The sequence below is a fragment of the Budorcas taxicolor genome, chromosome 21, assembly GCF_023091745.1.
Source record: "Budorcas taxicolor isolate Tak-1 chromosome 21, Takin1.1, whole genome shotgun sequence".
Lineage (NCBI taxonomy): Eukaryota > Metazoa > Chordata > Mammalia > Artiodactyla > Bovidae > Budorcas > Budorcas taxicolor.
In genome coordinates this window covers 70,741,835-70,761,774 of record NC_068930.1, presented here as the reverse complement: position 1 = coordinate 70,761,774, position 19,940 = coordinate 70,741,835, and the positions used below count along the sequence as shown (strand labels likewise).

General features: G+C 47.6%; 1 protein-coding gene across 1 annotated transcript in view; it reads left to right on the top strand.

Moving 5' to 3' along the window:
- MOK (MOK protein kinase) overlaps nucleotides 1–19,940 on the top strand; it is a 44,157-nt gene that overhangs the window by 293 nt on the left and 23,924 nt on the right. Inside the window, exon 2 of the mRNA XM_052659545.1 lies at nucleotides 14,148–14,262. Coding sequence (XP_052515505.1) covers nucleotides 14,148–14,262 — 115 coding nt within the window. The remainder of the gene's footprint in view (nucleotides 1–14,147; nucleotides 14,263–19,940) is intronic.

Below are 19,940 nucleotides of genomic sequence, written 5' to 3'. Positions count from 1 at the left end.
AGCCCGAGGGGTTCAGGGCTGGTCGGGCTGTGAGGGGTCTCAGAACGTCGACGCGAGTCCAGCTGCGGTTTATTTTGGTGCGAGGTTACATTAGAGTTTGGGGAGTTTTTCATTCTTTTAAATGGTGGGTTGAAAACATTTGGCAGTAATGTAGTGAGCGGTTACAGTGTGGCTTCCTACCTGTCATTGTCATTGGTTTAGTAGGCAGTTGAGAGGAAAGCTGGGCTGTGTATTTTACTTTATTATTATTTTGGGGTCAGGTAGTGCTGCTTTCGGAGAAGGCAATGGCATCCCACTCCAGTACTCCTGCCTGGAAAATCCCATGGACGGAGGAGCCTGGTGGGCTGCAGTCCATGGGGTCGCTAGGAGTCGGACACGACTGAGCGACTTCACTTTCACTTTTCACTTTCATGCATTGGAGAAGGAAATGGCAACCCACTCCAGTGTTCTTGCCTGGAGAATCCCAGGGACGGCGGAGCCTGGTGGGCTGTCGTCTGTGGAGTCGCACAGAGTCGGACACGACTGAAGCGACTTAGCAGCAGCAGCAGCAGTACTGCTTTTGTCAGAACTTCTTTACAGAAATTTTGGAAGAGCCTTTCAGTAACAGAGCGTTGCTGGGAAGTTATGAAATGAGATAGTCATCCTTGAAAATGTGAGGGGTACCATATTTATCGGTGCTTCAATTTGTGGATTGTGAACAATCCAAGCGTAATCAACTAGAATGGGCTGCTTTTTTATTTTTACATTACTGTACAGATATACTTGTCATTTATGCTGTGAACCTGAGGTCCAGAAAAATTCCAACCTGTTTTGCTGTGAAAAGATTAGATTATATTCGGTGTAGTTATGATGTTAAATTTGCATTGTATCCTGATTGTCAATTGGTAATTGGTATATGGCATAAATTGTGTAACAAAGATGTTTAAAACAATTAATTCATCTCATTCATCCTTGCCAAGACATTCTTATTTTCTTCATATAATTAATTTTTCCCTGCACTGGGTCTTCATGGCTTCAGGCAGGCTTTCTCTAGTTATATCCTGTGGGGCCCACTCTTTGTTGTGGTGCCTGGCTTATTGTGGTGGCTTCTCTTTTTTCTGAGCACAGGTTCTGGTGCACAGGCTTCAAGAGTTGGAGCACTCGGGCTCAGTAACTGCAGCGCACAGGCTGTAGTTGCTCCCAGGCAAGTGAAATATTCCCTGACCAGGGATTGAACCTGTGTCCTCTACATCGACAGGAGGATTCTTACCCACTGTACCACCAGCGAAGTCCAAGAGGTTCTTATTTTCTTTTGTTAGATATTGTTTACGTGATTATCTTTTTCAGTAATGCACGCAAAGCAGTAGTTAGAATACAAGGTCTACAAAAGGCTTTACATTTTTATGTATAGTGTGGACTTATATACACATTATTTTTTACTGTATTCTTTTTTTTTTTTCCTTCCCAGCTATTCATTTTGAAAAATTTCGAATCTACAGAAAAGTTGCAAGAAGAGTACACTGAATATCCGTGCACCCTTCACCTAGATGCTCCACTTGCCTTGTGCTTGTGTACTGTCTCACCGTGCTCTGGCATTTTCTGTCTCTCTCCGTTATGTATTTATTTTCACTAAACCTTTTGAGAGTTAGCTGTAGACATCATTACATTTCACCATTAGTAATTCAGCAAGTATCTGCTAAGAACAAGAACATTCTCCTACATAATCACAGTAAATAGCATGCTGATACAATACTGTTATGTAATATGCAGTCTATAGCTCACATTTCCCCAGTTATCCCAGTAATATCCATGATAGGTGTTTTTATTTTTTCCAGGATCCCAGTCAAAAATCACAAATGTTAGCACATATGTACATATATATACACACACACACACAGTACGTAGACACACACGATCTATATGTTGTTAACATTTGCATTTTATGATTTGTATCTTTTAAACTTTTGTTTTTTAAAAACTGTTTATTTATTTGCCTGTACTGGGTCTTAGCTGCAGCATGCGGGATCTTCAGTGTGGACTCTTAGTTGTGGCACATGGGATCTGGTTCCCTGAGCAGGGATCGAACCCAGGGTCCCTGCATTGGGAGCTCGGAGTCTTAGCCACTGGGCCACGAGGGAAGTCCCAAAGGGTGCACTTTAAATTTTAAAATTTTGTTTTTTTTTCAAGTATAATTGACCCACAACAGCTGCACAGCGTAGTTATAGTGTTTCTACACATTACAAAATGATCGTTTTTATGAGTTTATGAATAATTTTACGTCTTTTTGTATTTTCATGATGTTTAGTAATTCAGGTCACCATTTTTCCCACAGTGCATGAACTAATTAATTTGGTACAGCCTTCTTTATTGAAGGATCTTGACCTTGTTTTTAGTGATTTGGTTTGAAGTACTTTCTCTCTCAAAGAGTGTAGGAATTAGAAGCTGAATCCTCTTTTAAACTCTAGTTGAGAGTTACACTTAGTAATTAACTTGCCCCTTAGTTCTGACTGGAGAAGGATATGGTAACCCAGTCCAGAATTCTTGTTTGGAAGATCCTGTGGATGAGAACCCTGGTGGAGTATAGTCCACAGGGTCGCGAGAGTCGGCCGCGACTGAACGACGAAGACAACATAGTTCTGATGCTTATCACCTGCCTTGATTACGATCTTTAGAAGCGGTGTTAATACAGATAGTTGGATTTGGGTGTGACAGTTTCAGAATTGCACAAAAAGTGAATTTGAACTCCATTTTCATGGTTTAAGGCTCAAATTCCACTTAAGTAGGCCTTGGTTTGGTGGAAATGAATGGAATCTTAATGTGAACAACTTATTTATCTTCCGTGTTCTCTCTGCCTTTTTCATGTAACTATGTGATTTAGACTTGTAAACACTTGGTTATTTGTTTTGTCGGTGCTGGGTTTCCGACGCTGTGCACTCGCAGCCTTTCTCTAGTCGGCGAGTGGTGGCTGCTCTCTAGGTGCAGTTCCAGGCTTCCCATTGCAGTATCTTCTCTTGTTGCTGGGCAGGGACTCTAGGCTCGTGGGCTTAGTCACTCCAAGGCAAGTGGGACCTTTCCAGACCAGGAATCAAACCTGTGCCTGCTGCACTGGGAGGCAGTTCCCAGCCACCGGCCACCAGGGAAGTCCTATCAGTGTTTATACTCCTCAGCATATAAGCCTTCCACTTTCTTGGTAGGATTTGTTTTTATTATTTTTGACGTGATTTAAAGGGATTATTGTTTATATTCCTTTTCTGGTATTTCGTTGTTAGTGTAAAGAAATGCAACCAATTTCTGTATGTTAATCTTGTATCCTGCTGCCTTGCTGAACGTTTTTTTTTTTTTACATCAAAACAATTTATTAACAGAAAGCAATAATTTGAGGAGTTCTGTTCACTGATGGGGACCACAGCGATCCCCCTTCCTGCAGGTGCTGTCGGAGGGGATGGGGGTGACATCCTCAATCCGCCCAGTCTTCATCCCTGAGCGGGCGAGGGCTCTGAGCGCTGACTGGGCCCCTGGTCCAGGAGTCTTGGTCCTGTTTCATCCTGTGGCCCGGATTTGATGTGGAGGGCAGTCAGGCCCAGCTCCTTGCATCTCGGGGCTACATCCTGGGCAGCCAACGTGGCAGCATATGCAGAGGACTCACCTCGGCCAGCCTTCACCTGCGTCCCACCAGTTACACGGCAGATGGTTTCCTTGCCAGAAAGATCGGTGACGTGCACAGAAGTGTCGTTGACGGATGCAAAGATGCGGCACACACCAAATACGTTTTCTCCTCCAGCCACCCGAGGGCTGAGGCTGATGACCTGTTCTTCCTTCTTTTCCTTCCCTTTGTGAGGTGCCATTTCTGTGCGTCTTCTCCAGACTCCGCCACCGGAAAGAGAGGGTGGATGCCTTGCTGAACTGAATCAGTTCTTGCAGTTTGTGTGTCCTTAGGGTTTTCTATATATAGTATCATGTCATCTGCATATAATGACAGTTTTACCTCTTCCATTCCAGTCTGGCTATCTGTTGTCTTGTCTGATTGCTGTGGCTAGATCTTCCAATACTATGTTACATGAAAGTGGTGAGAGTGGGCATCCTTATCTTGTTCCAGATTTTAGTGGAAAGGCTAAGAGCCTTTTCATTTTTATCCAGTTCAGTTCAGTCGCTAAGTCGTGTCCAACTCTTTGCAACCGCATGGATTGCAGCAAGCCTGGCTTCCCTGTCCATCACCAACTCCCAGAGTATACTCAAACTCATGTCCATTGAGTCAGTGATGCCATCCCGTCATCTCATCCTCTGTCGTCGCCTTCCCCTCCCGCCTTCAGTCTTTACCAGTATCAGGGTCTTTTCCAATCGTCAGTTCATCCCATCAGGTGGCCAAAGTATCAGAGCTTCACCATCTGTCCTTCCAATGAATATTCAGAACTGATTTCCTTTAGAACTGACCTGTTTGATCTCCCTGCTGTCCAAGGGACTCTCAAGAGTCTTCTCCAACACCACAGTTCAAAAGCATCAGTTCTTTGGCGCCCAGCTTTATTTATGGTCCAACTCTCACATCCATACATGACTACTGGAAAAACCTTAGCTTTGACTAGACGGACCTTTGTTGGCAAAGTAATGTCTCTGCTTTTTAACATGCTGTCTGGGTTGGTCATAGCGTTTCTTCCAAGGAGCAAGCGTCTTTTAATTTCATGGCTGCAGGCACCATCTGCAGTGATTTGGGAGCCCAGAAATAAAGTCTCTCACTGTTTGCATTGTTTCCCCATCTATTTGCCATGAAGTGATGGGACCGGATGCCATGATCTTAGTTTTTTGAACGTTGAGTTTTAAGCCAGTGTTTTCACTCTTCTTTTTCACTTTCATCAAGAATATCTTTAGTTCCTCTTTGCTTCCTGCCATAAGGGTGGTGTCATCTGCATATGTGAGGTTATTGATATTTCTCCCGGCAGCCTGGATTCCAGATCGTACCTCATCGTTTTTACTGGCTACATAATATTTCAGCTTGTGGATTCAATCCCTGGTCAGGGAACGAAGCTCCGGCAAGCCATGTAGCCAAAAAAAAAAAGACGCAGAACTTTTCTGTCACCCCTGAAAGTTGTCTTGTGCTCCTTTGCAGTCAGTGCCCTCCTCCACCCCTGGCTCCCAAGATCATTGATATGCTTTCTATTACTAAAGTGTTGCCTTTTCTAAAATTTCATATAAATGTAGTAAATATAAATGTATGTGGTTTTCTGAATCTGTCTTCTTTGGTTAGCGTGTTTTTTTGGGTCCATGCATGTAGTGGCATCTTAGTAGTTTGGTCCTTTTTATTGCTGTATTCTAGCCCATGAATCGGAGAAGGCAATGGCACCCCACTCCAGTACTCTTGCCTGGAAAATACTATGGATGGAGGAGCCTGGAAGGCTGCAGTCCATGGGGTTGCTAAGAGTCAGATACGACTGAGCGACTTCACTTTCACTTTTCACTTTCATGCATTGGAGAAGGAAATGGCAACCCACTCCAGTGTTCTTGCCTGGAGAATCCCAGGGACGGGGGAGCCTGGTGGGCTGCCTTCTATGGGGTCGCACAGAGTCGGACACGACTGAAGCGACTCAACAGCAGCCTGTGAATATGCCACAGTTTGTTTATTCATTTTTCAGTTAGTGAACATTTGGATTGTTCCCTTTTGTGGCTTTTGTGAATAATGCTGCTATGAACATTCATGCACAAGTCTGTGTGTGGACGTTTTCACTTCTCTTGATTCCTAGGAGTTGAATTGCTGGATTGGGTTGGAAGTGTGTATTTACTTTTATAAGAAACTTCCTGTTTTCTAAAGTGGCTATGCCATTTTAAATTTACCATCATCCATGTGTGAGAGATCCATTTATTCCACATCCTAGCCAACACTTGGTATTTTCAGCCTTTTAAATTGGAGCCATGCTAGTGAATGTGCTTCAGCTTGGGTTTTAAGAGCTGCTGCTGCTGCTGCTAAGTCGCTTTAGTCGTGTCCGACTCTATGCGACCCCAGAGACAGCAGCCCACCAGGCTTCGCTGTCCCTGGGATTCTCCAGGCAAGAACACTGGAGTGGGTTGCCATTTCCTTCTCCAGTGCATGAAAGTGAAAAGTGAAAGTGAAGTCGCTCAGTCGTGTCCGACTCTTAGCAACCCCATGGACTGCAGCCCACCAGGCTCCCCCGTCCCTGGGATTCTCCAGGCGAGAGCACTGGAGTGGCTGCCGTCGCCTTCTCTGTTTAGGAGCTAGTTGTTGTCCTTTTATTTGTTCAGCAACTGTCTACGGCCTTCCCCAAAGGCTCAGTCGGTAAACAGTCCGCCTGCAATCCAGGCGACGCAGGATCGATCCCTGGGTCAGGAAGATCCCCTGGGGGAGGAAATGCCAGGAGAACCCCATGGACAGAGCAGCCTGGCAGGCTCCCGGCCAGGGGTTGCAGAGAATCAGACACGACTGAGCACGCTAGCACACACAGCACTGTTGTGAGAGGCGCAGGTTACGGCTCAGTGTAGACACGGGCACGGGATATTGTGACTGGAGTGCCTGGTGGACTGCCTGGAGCAGAAGGCCCGGGAGGACCCAATGAGGGAAGAGCAAGCACGACTGCGGTCACCCCGTGTGCAGGTCGTGCCGCTCGCCGCTGGAGTCTGTGCGGCGCTTTTCCTCGCACCAGAGAGGGGGTCTCTCTATCACGGGCCTCCCTGGTGGCTCAGACGGGAAAGAATCTGCCTGCGATGCGGGAGACCTGGGTTCAGTCCCTGAGTCAGGATCCCCTGGAGCAGGAAATGGCAACCCACTCCAGTATTCGTGCCCAGAGAATTCCATGGACAGAGGAGCCTGGCAGACTACAGTCATGGGGTTGCAAAGAGTTGGACGCGACTAACACGTTCACACGTCCGTACGTTGGCAGTGGGGCCCCCGAGCTCTGCCTTTCTCTTGGGCACTGTCAGCCGAGCCGTTACTTTGGAAAGGGTCTTATGGTCACCGTTCCTACGAGTACACTTGTGTGAGCTCTGCATCGCCTGGACAGCGTTCTGCTCACGGGAGACAGCAGTGGCGGTGTGCTTGGGAAGTTATTCTGGGGTCAGACTCCCTGCGTGTGTAGCCTGCTGCTTCATTGGTGTGGCCCTGGGCAGGATACCTAAATTCTCGGTGCCATAGTTCCTCATTTGTAAGATGGGCCAGTGGGGTACCTGTTGCATGGGGCTGTTGAGATGATTAAGTGGAAAGTGGTGCCTGATGCTTAGCGTTCAGATCTTGGTGTTTGATAAATATCTTTCTCTGATAGAAGGAACCAGAACTCCTTGGCCAAGTGGCAATCCTGGGACTGAAACAGGAAATATACAAGATTTTGTAGTGCCAGAAAGTAAGAAGGTACTGAAAAAACAGATAATGTAAGCCTAGACAAACAAACCTTGTGGGTGGGGGCGTGTCCAAGGGACCAAGGAGCCAACAGAAAGCGCTCCTAAAGGCCAGAGCGGGAACAGTGTGAAGCAACACACTAAAGTAGCATTAGATTATCCCGGAATATAAAATAAATATCCATGGATTCCTGCTAACATTAATGAAAAAACATATTCTGAAAGAGAGTTTGATGGAGGACTGTGAAGGTAGTTTAAGGAGCATCTTTCCAGTCATTTATCCTCCCTGCCCGCCTGATCTCTCTGTTGTTTATGTGGATGGTCTGACCTGGGAAAGGAAGTGACCTACGAGACAGGAGGGCTCTCATTGTGATCTGAAATACCCGGTATTTAAACACACATGAATAAAAAAGGATTGGTTGGCAGTTGTCAGTAGTCGTAATTTTGTGATTCAGCTGTCCAAGTTCCCCCTGCAGTGTGTGTCTGGAGGCCTGTAGGAATATTGGATTGGGGGCATGCGACATGGCATTTCTTCTTTGATTCATTAGTTGAGGAGGACGTACAGGGCGTGAAAGACGCTAGTAGACTTTGCCTTTAAGAGGCTTACGGCCTTGTGGAGAGAGGTGCAGAGTGGACACGAACAGGTCTGTGGCAGAGGACAGGGTGCCCACCGAAGGAGGAAAGGCGTCTGCTCTGAGGCCTCCCTACCAGGTTGGTCCTGGGAGATTAGAATCTACAGCGTCACATGCTCAGTTTTGGACACTCAGCATCCATTAATTTGGCCTTTAATATTATCTAAACAGGGGTGTGCCTCTCTCCCGCTGCCTCCCTTTTAGTAAAGGACCTAAAGCTGGGGGCTCGGGAACACACTCTATCCTCGAGCTGAGGGGTTGTGTCCTCCTGACCTCTGTGTCCTCCACGCGTAGCCCAGCGCCTGCTGTGCAGCTGGTGCCCGTGGGCTGCAGTGATGTCCACAGTCCTGTAGTCATACCGCCAGGGGTGTTTAATTCATTTAGGCTGAAGTACAGTGCGCATTGGGCTTCCCAGGCGGCACTAGTGGCAAAAACAAAAAACCCGCCTGCCACAGCAGGAGGTGCAAGAGACACGGCGGGTTCGATCCCTGGGGTGGGAAGATGCCCTGGAGTGGGGCGTGGCAACCTACTCCAGTGGTCTTGCTTGGAGACTCCCACAGACAGGCGGGCTACAGCCCGTAGGGTCATAGAGAGCTGGACACAACTGAATCGACTTAGCATGCACGCCTAGCAGAAATTGTGTTGGGTGGGGAGTGTGGGTCCCAAGGCCACCCCTAGGTTTGCTCAGAGAACTCAGCATTCCGGTTACACTCTGGCTCACAGCTGTGATGTCCTCAGTGAAAGGAGCAGACCAGCGAAGGAGGAAGGGCCGCGGGCCAGAGCCTAGAGGAAACGAGATGCAGGCCCCCGAGTCCTCTCCCGGTGGAGTCCCCCAGGCCGCGCGTCGCTCTTCCAGCAGCAAACTGACAGCGCGTGTGACCTGTTCCTGTCAGCACAGCTCGTGAGCCCCGCTGCCCCGGGGTCTTACGGGGGCTGAGAACTCAGGCGCCCTCTGCAGATTCAGTGCAGACCACGCTGCTCGCTTGAACGGTGTAGGCATCGGGAGGGGCTCTTACTGCAGAGACTGGGGAGCCCTTCCCAAATCTGGGTTCCCAGATGGCAGCCAGGGCCAACCTTGCAAGCAGATGTCTCTGTGGGGAGTGGCTTTAGGCCCGCCACGTGAGCTTTCTCTGCACAGTAATAGACTGTCTCTTTTCAGGGAAGTTTCTGGGCATTCCAGTCCAGTCCATCCAGGAGAAGGGAAAGGTTTGATGCTGTGTTAATGAGCAGCAGTTATTCCCTGGCTGTTCCTTGACAAGTAGGAGTGGGGTTAGGCAGGTCAGGTGGGTCTTCCTCAGGACCAGAGGATGTATAACTCAGTAGAAGCATCCATCTGGTTGAATTTCCCCACAAAGTTTCAAGTTTGGAGGCTCCCTAAGAAATTTGTCAAAGTTGTTTTATGATGCTCCAAACTGGACAAACTAGTGGTAAGCCACACACAGGGCCTGTAATTTGGTCCGTTTGTTTTGAAGAAGCTTCTCGGGAGGATTCACCTAAGAATCTTACCAGTCTGGTTGCAGGACTTACTGGGCAGGTTACCTGTTTGAGGGAGGCTCTGGGCTTTACTTGAAACTTTGGTTGTCAAGCGGGTTACAGCTTCTGGTTTTAGTCAGAAGGGCTCTGACGCTTGTATCCTGAAGACCTCCCCAGGGCTGAGCCCTGCCTTACTCCATCCAGCCGCTCTCGGAGGGCGAGCGGGAAGAACTGTAGAAATGGCAGAACAGCTTCAAACTCCTGCCGTGCTGGGAGGTCGGTCAGTTACTTTCTACTCAGGGAAGACTCGGTGAAGAGGGATTGTAGGGCTTAAATATCCGCAGTTTGGGGGGCCAGAGCAGCCCCAGGGGTCCTGAGAGACCTGTGTGCTCATACGCAGCGCAGCCCCCATGTGCTCCAGGGACACACGGCTGATTCAGGGAAAGTCACTGAGGAATTCTGTAGTCAGGCCTGTTTCTCTTTAACCTAACCCACGTTCCCTAAGCTTGTTTGCTCGTGCAACCCCCTTTTGGGGAATACCCATTACTGTCTTAGGGGTACTAGTGTTTTGCAAAACTCAGTTTGGAAAATGCTCGCTGAGAGTTTATCAGCGCCCTCGGGTAGATTTCCTGCAGGTGATGCTTGGGGAGGCCCTTCCTGGTGTGATGGCCCAACCTCTTCTCACACAAAGTACAGGCGGTCGCGAGGCTTGGCTTCCGTCATGCTGTTTGCTCAGGACTGTGGCTTTTAATGTACAGATTTCCTTACATGTGAATTGTTCAGTCATTGAGTTGTGTCTGACTCTTTGCAACCCCATGAACTGCAGCACATCAGGCTTCCCTGCCCTTTACCATCTCCCTGAGTTTGCTCAAATTTATGTCCATTGAGTCAGTGATACTATCCAACCATCTCATCCTCTGTTGTCCCCTTCTCCTCCTGCCTTCAGCCTTTCCCAGCATCAGGGTCTTTTCCAGTGAGTCAGCTCTTTGCTTCAGATGGCCAAAGTATTGGAGCTTCAGCTTCATTCAGCATCAGTCCTTCCAGTGAATATTCAGGGTTGATTTCCTTTAGGATGGACTGGTTGGATCTCCTTGCAGTCCAAGGGACTCTCAAGAGTCTTCTCCGGCACCACAGTTCAAAGCATCAATTCTTCGGTGCTCAACCTTCTTTATGAATGGAATGGTCATAAGACTGAAACCGTATTTCACTGTCCCAGGCAACGACACCCCACTCCAGTGTTCTTGCCTGAGAAATCCCATGGACGGAGGAGCCTGGTGGGCTGCAGTCCATGGGGTCGCTAGGAGTCGGACAGACTGAGCGACTTCCTTTTCGCTTTCCACTTTCATGCACTGGAGAAGGAAATGGCATCCCACTCCAGTACTCTTGCCTGGAGAATCCCAGGGACAGGGGAGCCTGATGGGCTGCCGTCTATGGGGTTGCACAGAGTCGGACACGACTGACGTGACTTAGCAGTAGCAAGCATTCTTTTTTTTTTTTGCTGTTGTTTTTTGTGTGTTTGTCTTGGTGTAATGTGGTTGTATGTCCAGCTCTTGTAAGTTGCCAGGACCAAGTACTGTTAGTGTTGGGGCTGGCAGTCCTGCCCAGAGAGTTTTCATTTGGGAAATAGGATGGAGACCTGTTTGAGGAGCCAGAAGAGGCTCCCTGGAGCTAACCACAGAAGAGGACATCTAGTCTCCCTGTTAGGGGGTCTGTGGAGGAATGTCAGTGGTCCCTAAACTTTGCTTTCCTCATTCAAGAGGTGGTTTCAGTCTGCTTTAGTTGTGAGGACCAGTGAGTCTCACTACACTTCACGGTATGGAGTTGTCTTGTAATTATAACCGTTAATTAAGGCTGAGCTTGAGAACAGGACACGTCTAGAGCAGGAAGACCCGGCCCTCCCGGGAGCTAGAGCCGTGGTGAGAGCCAGCTTGTGTTGGTCTGGGCAGTGGGACTTCGTGCACGTGACTGTTCCAACAGTAGCGTGATCTGAGTCTGTTTTTCTTTCCGCCTTTCCCTGCATGTACTCTTTACTGTATATCTTTTCTGTTCCTCATATTTTCTGTTTATTCCTAACTTTGGCTTGCTTTTTTCTTCTTCTGATTTTTAAATATTGGAGTATAACATCCGTCCAGAAAACTGCACACTCTAAAGGAGGGCCTCCTCTTTCAGACAGAGCACATTTTTAATACCTTGCGTGAATTCTGATTTGAACAAACTAACAGAAAAAAGGCCCGGTTTTTTAGAGTACTGTTTTTGAGAAATAGTGTGCTGAAAGACTTTAAAAGTGCTTATCCGTTAGCAAGAAGTTATGAGTGCAGGTTGGCGAGTTTTCAGAAAGTGTAACCTGCCGCACAGCCGGAGCAGAGCTCACTGTGTCCTGAAGTCCCCAGGCAACCACTGTTCTGACTCAAACACCGCAGAGCTGTCTGTTTTCACAGCTTTACTGAGATGTAATCTACATACTATAAAGTTCACCCAGGTAAAGTATATGATTGGGTGATTGTTGGCGTTTTTACTGAGTGCCCCAGCCATCATCATAATCTATTAAAGCACTTTCATCGTCACCCCAAAAAGAAACCGGGATCAACTTGCCTGTATGCCCCATTTCCTGCAGACCCCGCCCACCCTTGGCAACCGCTCACCTACTCTCCGTGTCCATGGATTTGCCTGTTCTGGACATTTCATGTAAATAGCCTTTTGTGCTTGGCTTCCTTTACTTAGCATAATGTTTTCAAGGTTATTCCGTGTTGCACCCTGTGTCTCTGGCTGAATACTGTCATCATGTAGCTAGACCATACTGTGTTGATCTGTTTTATTTATTTGGCTGTGCCAGGTCTTATTTGTGGCACTCAGAATCTTCATTTATTTAGTTTTTATTGTGGCATATGGGATCTTTAGTTGCAGCATGTGGGATCTAGTTCCCTGATTAGGGCTCAAACCTGGGTCCCTATGTTGGGAATGCAGGGTCTTAGCCACTGGACCGCCAGGAAGTCCCTGTTGACCAATTCTTTAGTTGATGGACGTTTCTTTTTTTCCCACTTTTGGCTATTGTGAAAATGCTTCCATGAATATATGTGTACCACCTATTGTTTAGACTTATGCTTTCATTTCTCTTGAGTCTATACCCGAGAAATCTGAGTCATAGCTGTATTAGTTTATACTTCCGACAGAAGTGAATGGAAATGTATAGGATTTTAAAGAAAATCCAAACATTATGTCATTTTACCTGGAAAGACTTTAGTATCAACACTTCTTGCTAACGGATGAGCACTTTTAAAATCTTTAAGCGCACTATTTCTCAAAAACAATACTCTAAAACACTGGGCCTTTTTTCTGTCAGTTTGTTCAAATCAGAATTCATGCAAGGTATTAAAAATGTGCTCTGTCTGAAAGAGGAGGCCCTCCTTTGGTGCGGGATCATTTTAAAAGCCTGCTCTCTGTCGATGTGGGTCTGGGACCTGCAAGTGCTGGGCTCTGTTTGGTCCAGGCTTGTTTAGGACGTTTCTGATCTTCCTGCTTCTGGTCAGTTGCACGCTCAGTGTTCTCTTCTAAACGTCCCTCTCAAGCCTTGTTTCTGCTGTGCCTTGCTGCCTCAGGCTACAGGAGTCTCCTTGCTCTCTAAGGCAAGTGCTTGGGTGGGGTGGAGACTGGCTGTCTTCCTGTGACTTTCCAGTGACCTTGGTGCAAGGCTGAGTAGCTTGTTCACCTGTCAAGTCTCACAACTGCTTTCTGTGAAGTTTTTTTGGTCTTCTCCTCCTCTTACTTGGACCACAGAAGCTTTTCCAACCCAATGAAGCGTTTGGTTTCTGGGCTTCTCTCATGCCTTCCGTTTCTGCTTGGAAAGTAGCACGTTTCCCCTGCGCTCACTTCTGTCTGGAGAGCCCTTGTCGGGTCGTCATATTCACCACCCTCCGTCGTCCTGGCGCTTCCTGCTGTGTCCCTGGGCTGACAGGCTCCGTGGACACTTGGCCTGTGAAAGGCAGAGTCGCTGCAGGCAGTCTGCCGTGGCCGGCAGTTGCACCCTGACGAGCCGGGCCCTCCAGCGGCCGGCCTGCTCGCTGCCCCCTCGATGCTCCACGGGCTGGTCTCTGTCTTTGTTCCCAGCATGCTCCCGGAGACTCCTTTCTGTGCCTGTCAAGGTTCAGTCAGGAAGACAGGAACTGCTCCGGTGTTTCAGGTGGCAAGGGATTTAACGTAGTGACTTGGAGACTTATAGAGCCACCATCTGGGCCCAGGTGATGGTGGCGGTGGCCACAAAGCCAGGGAGACGTGCTGTCAGCTTCCAGAAACGCAGGGAGCGATGCCCCAGGAGGCTGCCGCAGGTCCGCCGGGCCTTGTGTGGGACCTCGGGGTGGTTTTCGGGGGCGTGCTCCTCGCCGCTGGGGCACGGCCACGCCTGCCGGAGGCTAGGCCCGGGCTCGCCGCTCCCGCGAGGGCCACCCGTGCAGCCCGCCTCGGCGCCTCTGCTCTCACGTCCCATAGGGGTCCCCAGCCTTTCCTCGCCTCGCGTGACTCCCACTGCACGAGGGGGACAGAGACTGTGCTGCCAACACACAGCCCAGCTTCTCTTAAAGTGAGGGAAGCACCGAACCTTAGAAAACATAAGCAAACCATCCTCGACATGTTGCTGTTGGGTTATCTTACAAATGAAGACGCCTGCTGTCTGGAAGCGAGTATGAAACAGGTGCATAAATAAACTTTTATTTTTATAATTGTTTTTCTTTATAGACTATAAAGCAATTGGCAAAATAGGAGAGGGAACGTTTTCTGAAGTTATGAAGATGCAGAACCTGAGAGATGGCAACTACTACGCGTGTAAACAGATGAAACAGCACTTTGAAAGGTAGGCAGCCCGAGGCCTGTTGGAGACTAAATACAGGAATAGGTGTGAGCCGATAAGACCAACTTAATGGGAAAACTGTGTTCATGCGATAGCATGTAACGTCAGATTTCTTTGGGCAGAGAGGATTAAAGGCTAATTTTATATTTATCGTACTGGGATTTATTCATGTCCCAGTTTCAGCTCAGTTCAGTCGCTCAGTCATGTCCGACTCTTTGTGATCCCATGAATAGCAGCATGCCAGGCCTCCCTGTCCATCACCAACTCCCGGAGTTTACTCAAACTCATGTCCATTGAGTCGGTGATGCCATCCAGCCATCTCATCCTCTGTCGTCCCCTTCACCTCCTGCCCTTAATCCCTCCCAGCATCAGTCTTTTCTAGAGTCAACTCCTCATGAGGTGGCCAAAGTACTGGAGTTTCAGCTTTAGCATCAGTCCTTCCAGTGAACACCCAGGACTGATCTCCTTTAGAATGGACTGCTTGGATCTCCTTGCAGTCCAAGGAACTCTCGAGAGTCTTCTCCAATACCGCAGTTCAAAAGCATCAATTCTTCAGCGCTCAGCTTTCTTCACAGTCCAACTCTCACATCCACACATGACTACTGGAAAAACCATAGCCTTGACTAGATGGACCTTTGTTGGCAAAGTAATGTCTCTGCTTTTCAATATGCTATCTAGGTTGGTCATAACTTCCTTTCCAAGGAGTAAGCATCTTTTTATTTCGTGGCTGCGGTCATCATCTGCAGTGATTTTGGAGCCCTAAAAAAGAAAGTCTGACACTGTTTCCACTGTTTCCCCATCTATTTCCCATGAAGTGATGGGACCAGATGCCTTGATCTTCATTTTCTGAATGTTGAGCTTTAGGCCAACTTTTTCACTCTCCTCTTTCACTTTCATCAAGAGGCTTTTCAGTTCCTCTTCACTTTCTGCCATAAGGGTGGTGTCATCTGCATATCTGAAGTTATTGATATTTCTCCCGGCAGTCTTGATTCCAGCTTGTGCATCTTCCAGCCCAGTGTTTCTCATGATGTACTCTGCATATAAGTTAAATAAGCAGGGTGACAATATACAGCCTTGACGCACTCCTTTCCCTATTTGGAACCAGTCTGTTGTTCCACGTCCAGTTCTAACTGTTGCTTCCTCACCTGCATATAGGTTTCTCACGAGGCAGGTCAGGTGGTCTGATATTCCCATCTCTTTCAGAATTTTCCACAGTTTATTGTGATCCACACAGTCAAAGGCTTTGGCATAGTCAATAAAGCAGAAATAGATGTTTTTCTGGAACTCTCTTGCTTTTTCCATGATCCAGAGGATATTGGCAATTTGATCTCTGGTTCCTCTGCCTTTTCTAAAACCAGCTTGAACATCTGGAAGTTCACGGTTCACGTATTGCTGAAGCCTGGCTTGGAGAATTTTGAGCATTACTTTACTAGCGTGTGAGATGAGTGCAATTGTGCGGTAGTTTGAGCGTTCTTTGGCATTGCCTTTCTTTGGGATTGGAATGAAAACTGACCTTTTCCAGTCCTGTGGCCACTGCTGAGTTTACTATAATAGTAATAAATAATGGTCACAAAAATTTAAACTGGAGAAGTATACCTCACTTTAAACCGTTTGTATGTTCCTAAGAGCTGTGTTTGTTGGATTTTTATAATTGAACCCTTGGATTAGAGATTTAGAGGTCCTTGTGACTTAATTAGCTGTGAATCAGTTACTATGTTGAAAAATACCTTTCAGGTAGGATTAGAGAGATGTGTTCCCTGGGAGGGAGCGGTGCGCGTCATGGTGCGGGGAGTCCTCTGGTTCAGACCGCTGTGACCTTTCCCACAAAGCAGCCTCTCAGAGTCCTCAGCACGGACCACCCTGAGTCAGAGGCCACGTGTGGTTAGGAAACTGTCAGGTAAGGAAATAAGCGATGGCACCACTGCAGCTGTCCTGCTTCTCAGTAAAGAGGTGTGAAGCTCAGTCTTTTTTAAGATCAAAGGAGTTGAAGCCTCTGAATATCTAAGGCAATGTTTTAAAAAGCATAGTAATCCCTGTCCTGAAAATGTGGAGCCTTCTGTGTGTTTTCGGGTATAGGCCTTGATTTCAAACTCTTAGGATGCAAAGATAGTGTCTCAAATGGGAAAGCAGTTTAGGCCTTTTACCACGTCAAGGACATTGGGTAACAGTGATGTCAGCCTGGTGACGTCCCCACGGAGCAGGTGTCACTGTCCCTGCTTGGCACCTGAGGAGAGGTGGTTAGCGATGTGAAGTAACTTGACCGTGGTCACCTCGGCCACTGGGTGGGCAGAGCCGGGCCAAGGCACGCGGTGTTTGCCTGCTGCACCGACGCTGAGGTTGCGGGGGCTTCTGCTCCTCCTCCTTTCTATTACTTCTTCCTCCACTGTGTTCTGAATTCTCTGTATTTCTTTATCCACCCCCCACCTCTGTCTTTACCTTAACGCTACACCTGGTGGAGAATTTGCTGCCCAGTGTTCCGATTACCCCCATCGCCCAAGCAGACAGCTGCACTCAGCCGCCATGGACAAACGAACGCCCCACAAACCCAGCGGAGCAAGATGGGACTCTGAGCGGCGAGTGGGATGCATTCGCTCGGCCAGAGGCCCAGGCTCCCTGTCAGCTCACTCTCGGGTGCGGGGTAGACATGCTTGCGGACGGCAGGACTTTCCAGCTGCAATTTTGGTGAAGACATAAACACGAAGTACAGGCCAGACAAAACACCTGCGGACCCCAGGACTCCCACGAGGGCTGCCGGGTCAGAACCATGCAGAGTCAGGGCTGCCCTGGGGACCCAGCCAGCCAGGAGAGGTCACGTGGCCACCGATGGGCCTTCAGGAGGCAGAGAGATCTGTAACGTGTGAGGAGCGCTCCTGGAGGAGGTTAGAGTGGTTTGAGGGCAGTCCTTTGGGGAGGCAGCACTCAGTTTATCTGGAAAAGTGCCTTGGGCTGACCTCAGCCCCTGGGGAGAAGGTGGAGCCACCCGAGGGACGCGGTTCCCACCAGGTCCCGACGCTGAAAGCACCTCGTCCACCCGGCCCTTGGCTTCCTTGTCGTGAGGCGCGGAGGACGGACCGCGGCGGGAAGCGGAAGGAGCCGTCACGTGCGGCCCCTGGTGACCGCTCGGGAGACGCTGGCCCACGTAACCGATGTGTGATCGTTTGTTCTGTTTCAGAAGCACTTGTCCTAACTTTAGAAGAGATTGATTAGAACACTTACTTTTCTTTAAAAACAAACCCATAATAAGTAAAGATTTTCTAATAAAGTATCACTGAATCAGTTATACTTTCCCCTTTTTTTCCCAACGTGTGTGTGTGTGAGGGGGATTGTTGACAGCCAGTGTCACATACTGGCTTTACTTAAAAGGAAATTCACTGTGAACTGGCGGTGTTTTGTGGCTCTTTGATGTCCGGAATCACTGACGGCATCTCCAGCTTAGTTCTGACAGGTGTCTGCCGGCCTGTGTAATCCTAACCCACAGGGAATGGGTTTTGCCTTTTCTCTTGTGAGTTCTCGTTTGCTCTTAGACATGTGTTGATCGAAACCCACAGGGAACAGGCTTTGCGTTTTCTCTTGTGAACTCTCATTTACGTTTAGACATATGTTGAAAACCATAGGCGACTATAGTCCAGTGCTCTCGTTATTTATTTGATAGTTGTTCGAGCTAAAACTGAGCCCGCCCTGGCTGTGGAGAGCACCTTCAGGGTGGCTTCTATGTTCTTGTGGCATCCCCCATCGTTTTCTTCTTTTTTAAACCTCTTTTTTTTTGCTACCGGAATGTCAGCACCTTTAGGTCCTCTCAGCATATATGTATACTAACCTCTCTCTCTTCATTCAAATAACCTTGAGTGCATACTGATGTAAATGCCAAATGACTAAACAAATTGGGATGAGGGGGAAATTTTTTTCTAATTTGTGATTCATAGATACAGAGAGGAATGAGGGAAATGGAAAAATCATCATTAGAATAATCATTTCTGCAGGCAAGATAAATTTATGAATGCTAAAATTAGTAAGCTAAAACTTGAAGGAGAATGGGATTTCTGCACAGCCTCAAATGATCTCCTGAATATTTATTAATTACCGTGGTGGTTTTAACTGACGTCCACAAATTGTTTGCAGTTTCTTCCTCCAGGAGGTGGGGCTTAATTTCCTTCCATTTGACTGAGGGCTGGACTTGATGACTTGCTTATAAAGAGTAGAAAATGAAAGGGAAAGATAGTTAACTTTACAGAGAAAAGCCTGGTAGATGCTACTTAACTAAATCATTTATATCAGCGTCATCAGTAATAAGACATCCAAAATCACTGCAGATGATGACTGCAGCCACGAAATTAAAAGACGCTTACTCCTTGGAAGAAAAGTTATGACCAACCTAGATAGCATATTCAAAAGCAGAGACGTTACTTTGCCAACAAAGGTCCGTCTAGTCAAGGCTGTGGTTTTTCCAGCGGTCACGTATGGATGCAAGAGTTGGACTGTGAAGAAAGCTGAGTGGTGAAGAATTGATGCTTTTGAACTGTGGTGTTGGAGAAGACTCTTGAGAGTCCCTTGGACTGCAAGGAGATCCAACCAGTCCATTCTGAAGGAGATCAGCCATGAGTGTTCATTGGAAGGACTGATGCTAAAGCTGAAACTCCAATACTTTGGCCACCTCATGCGAAGAGTTGACTCATTGGGAAAGACTCTGATGCTGGGAGGGATTGGGGGCAGGAGGAGAAGGGGATGACAGAGGATGAGATGGCTGGATGGCATCACCAACTTGATGGGCATGAGTTTGAGTGAACTCCGGGAGATGGTGATGGACAGGGAGGCCTGGCGTGCTGTAATTCGTGGGGTCGCAAAGAGTCAGACACGACTGAGCGACTGAACTGAGCTGATATCACATACCTTCTGATAAATGGCATGGGAAGAGCATGTCCCCTCTGTGATATTCTCTTCCAAAGGTCTGTAACCTCAGCTGATTTATGAGACTACATCAGGAGAGCCCACACTGAGGGGCATTCTACAAAACACCAGCCCAGCCCTCCTCGAAACGGTGACGATAATGACAAGGACGGGCTGTGGTGCTGTCACAGAGTGGGGGACACGGCCACTTACTTGCAGTGTGGTCTGCTGGATCCCAGGAGAGAAAAAGGCATCAGTAGAAGAACTGGGCAAACCCAAATAAAGTGTCTAGCCTAGTGAGTAGAGTTGTACCAGGGTTCATTTTCGGTTTTGGTAAATGTTATGTGAGATGTTAACACTGGGGGAAGCCAGGTGAGAGGGGCGTTCTTTATTGTTGTTGCAAGTCTTCTGTTAGTCTAAAGTAACTTCACACTTAAAAAACAAATCAGAACAAACAGAAAATAACCAGAGACGATCCAGAATGAGTCCTATTGTACGTGGCTTCTAAGGTTGAAAAAGGTATTGCTATTATTTCTGTTTTACAGGAAGACATGACTGTAGTTTCTAGAAGAAAGTTCTAGAAGAAAGACAGCTGCATTTGGTGTCACTTCTAGGAGTTTTATTGCTGACCATTTACTGGATATTCCAGTGCCACTGATCCTTGATCCACAAGTTTTATTCTGTTCTTTGGTTTTCTTTTTCTTTTTCAACCATGAAAATAGTATCTTCAGCTTTTAGAGCTCTGGAATATAATATCTGTCATTATAAATCAGTTTAACTTTATTCATTTGAAGAAT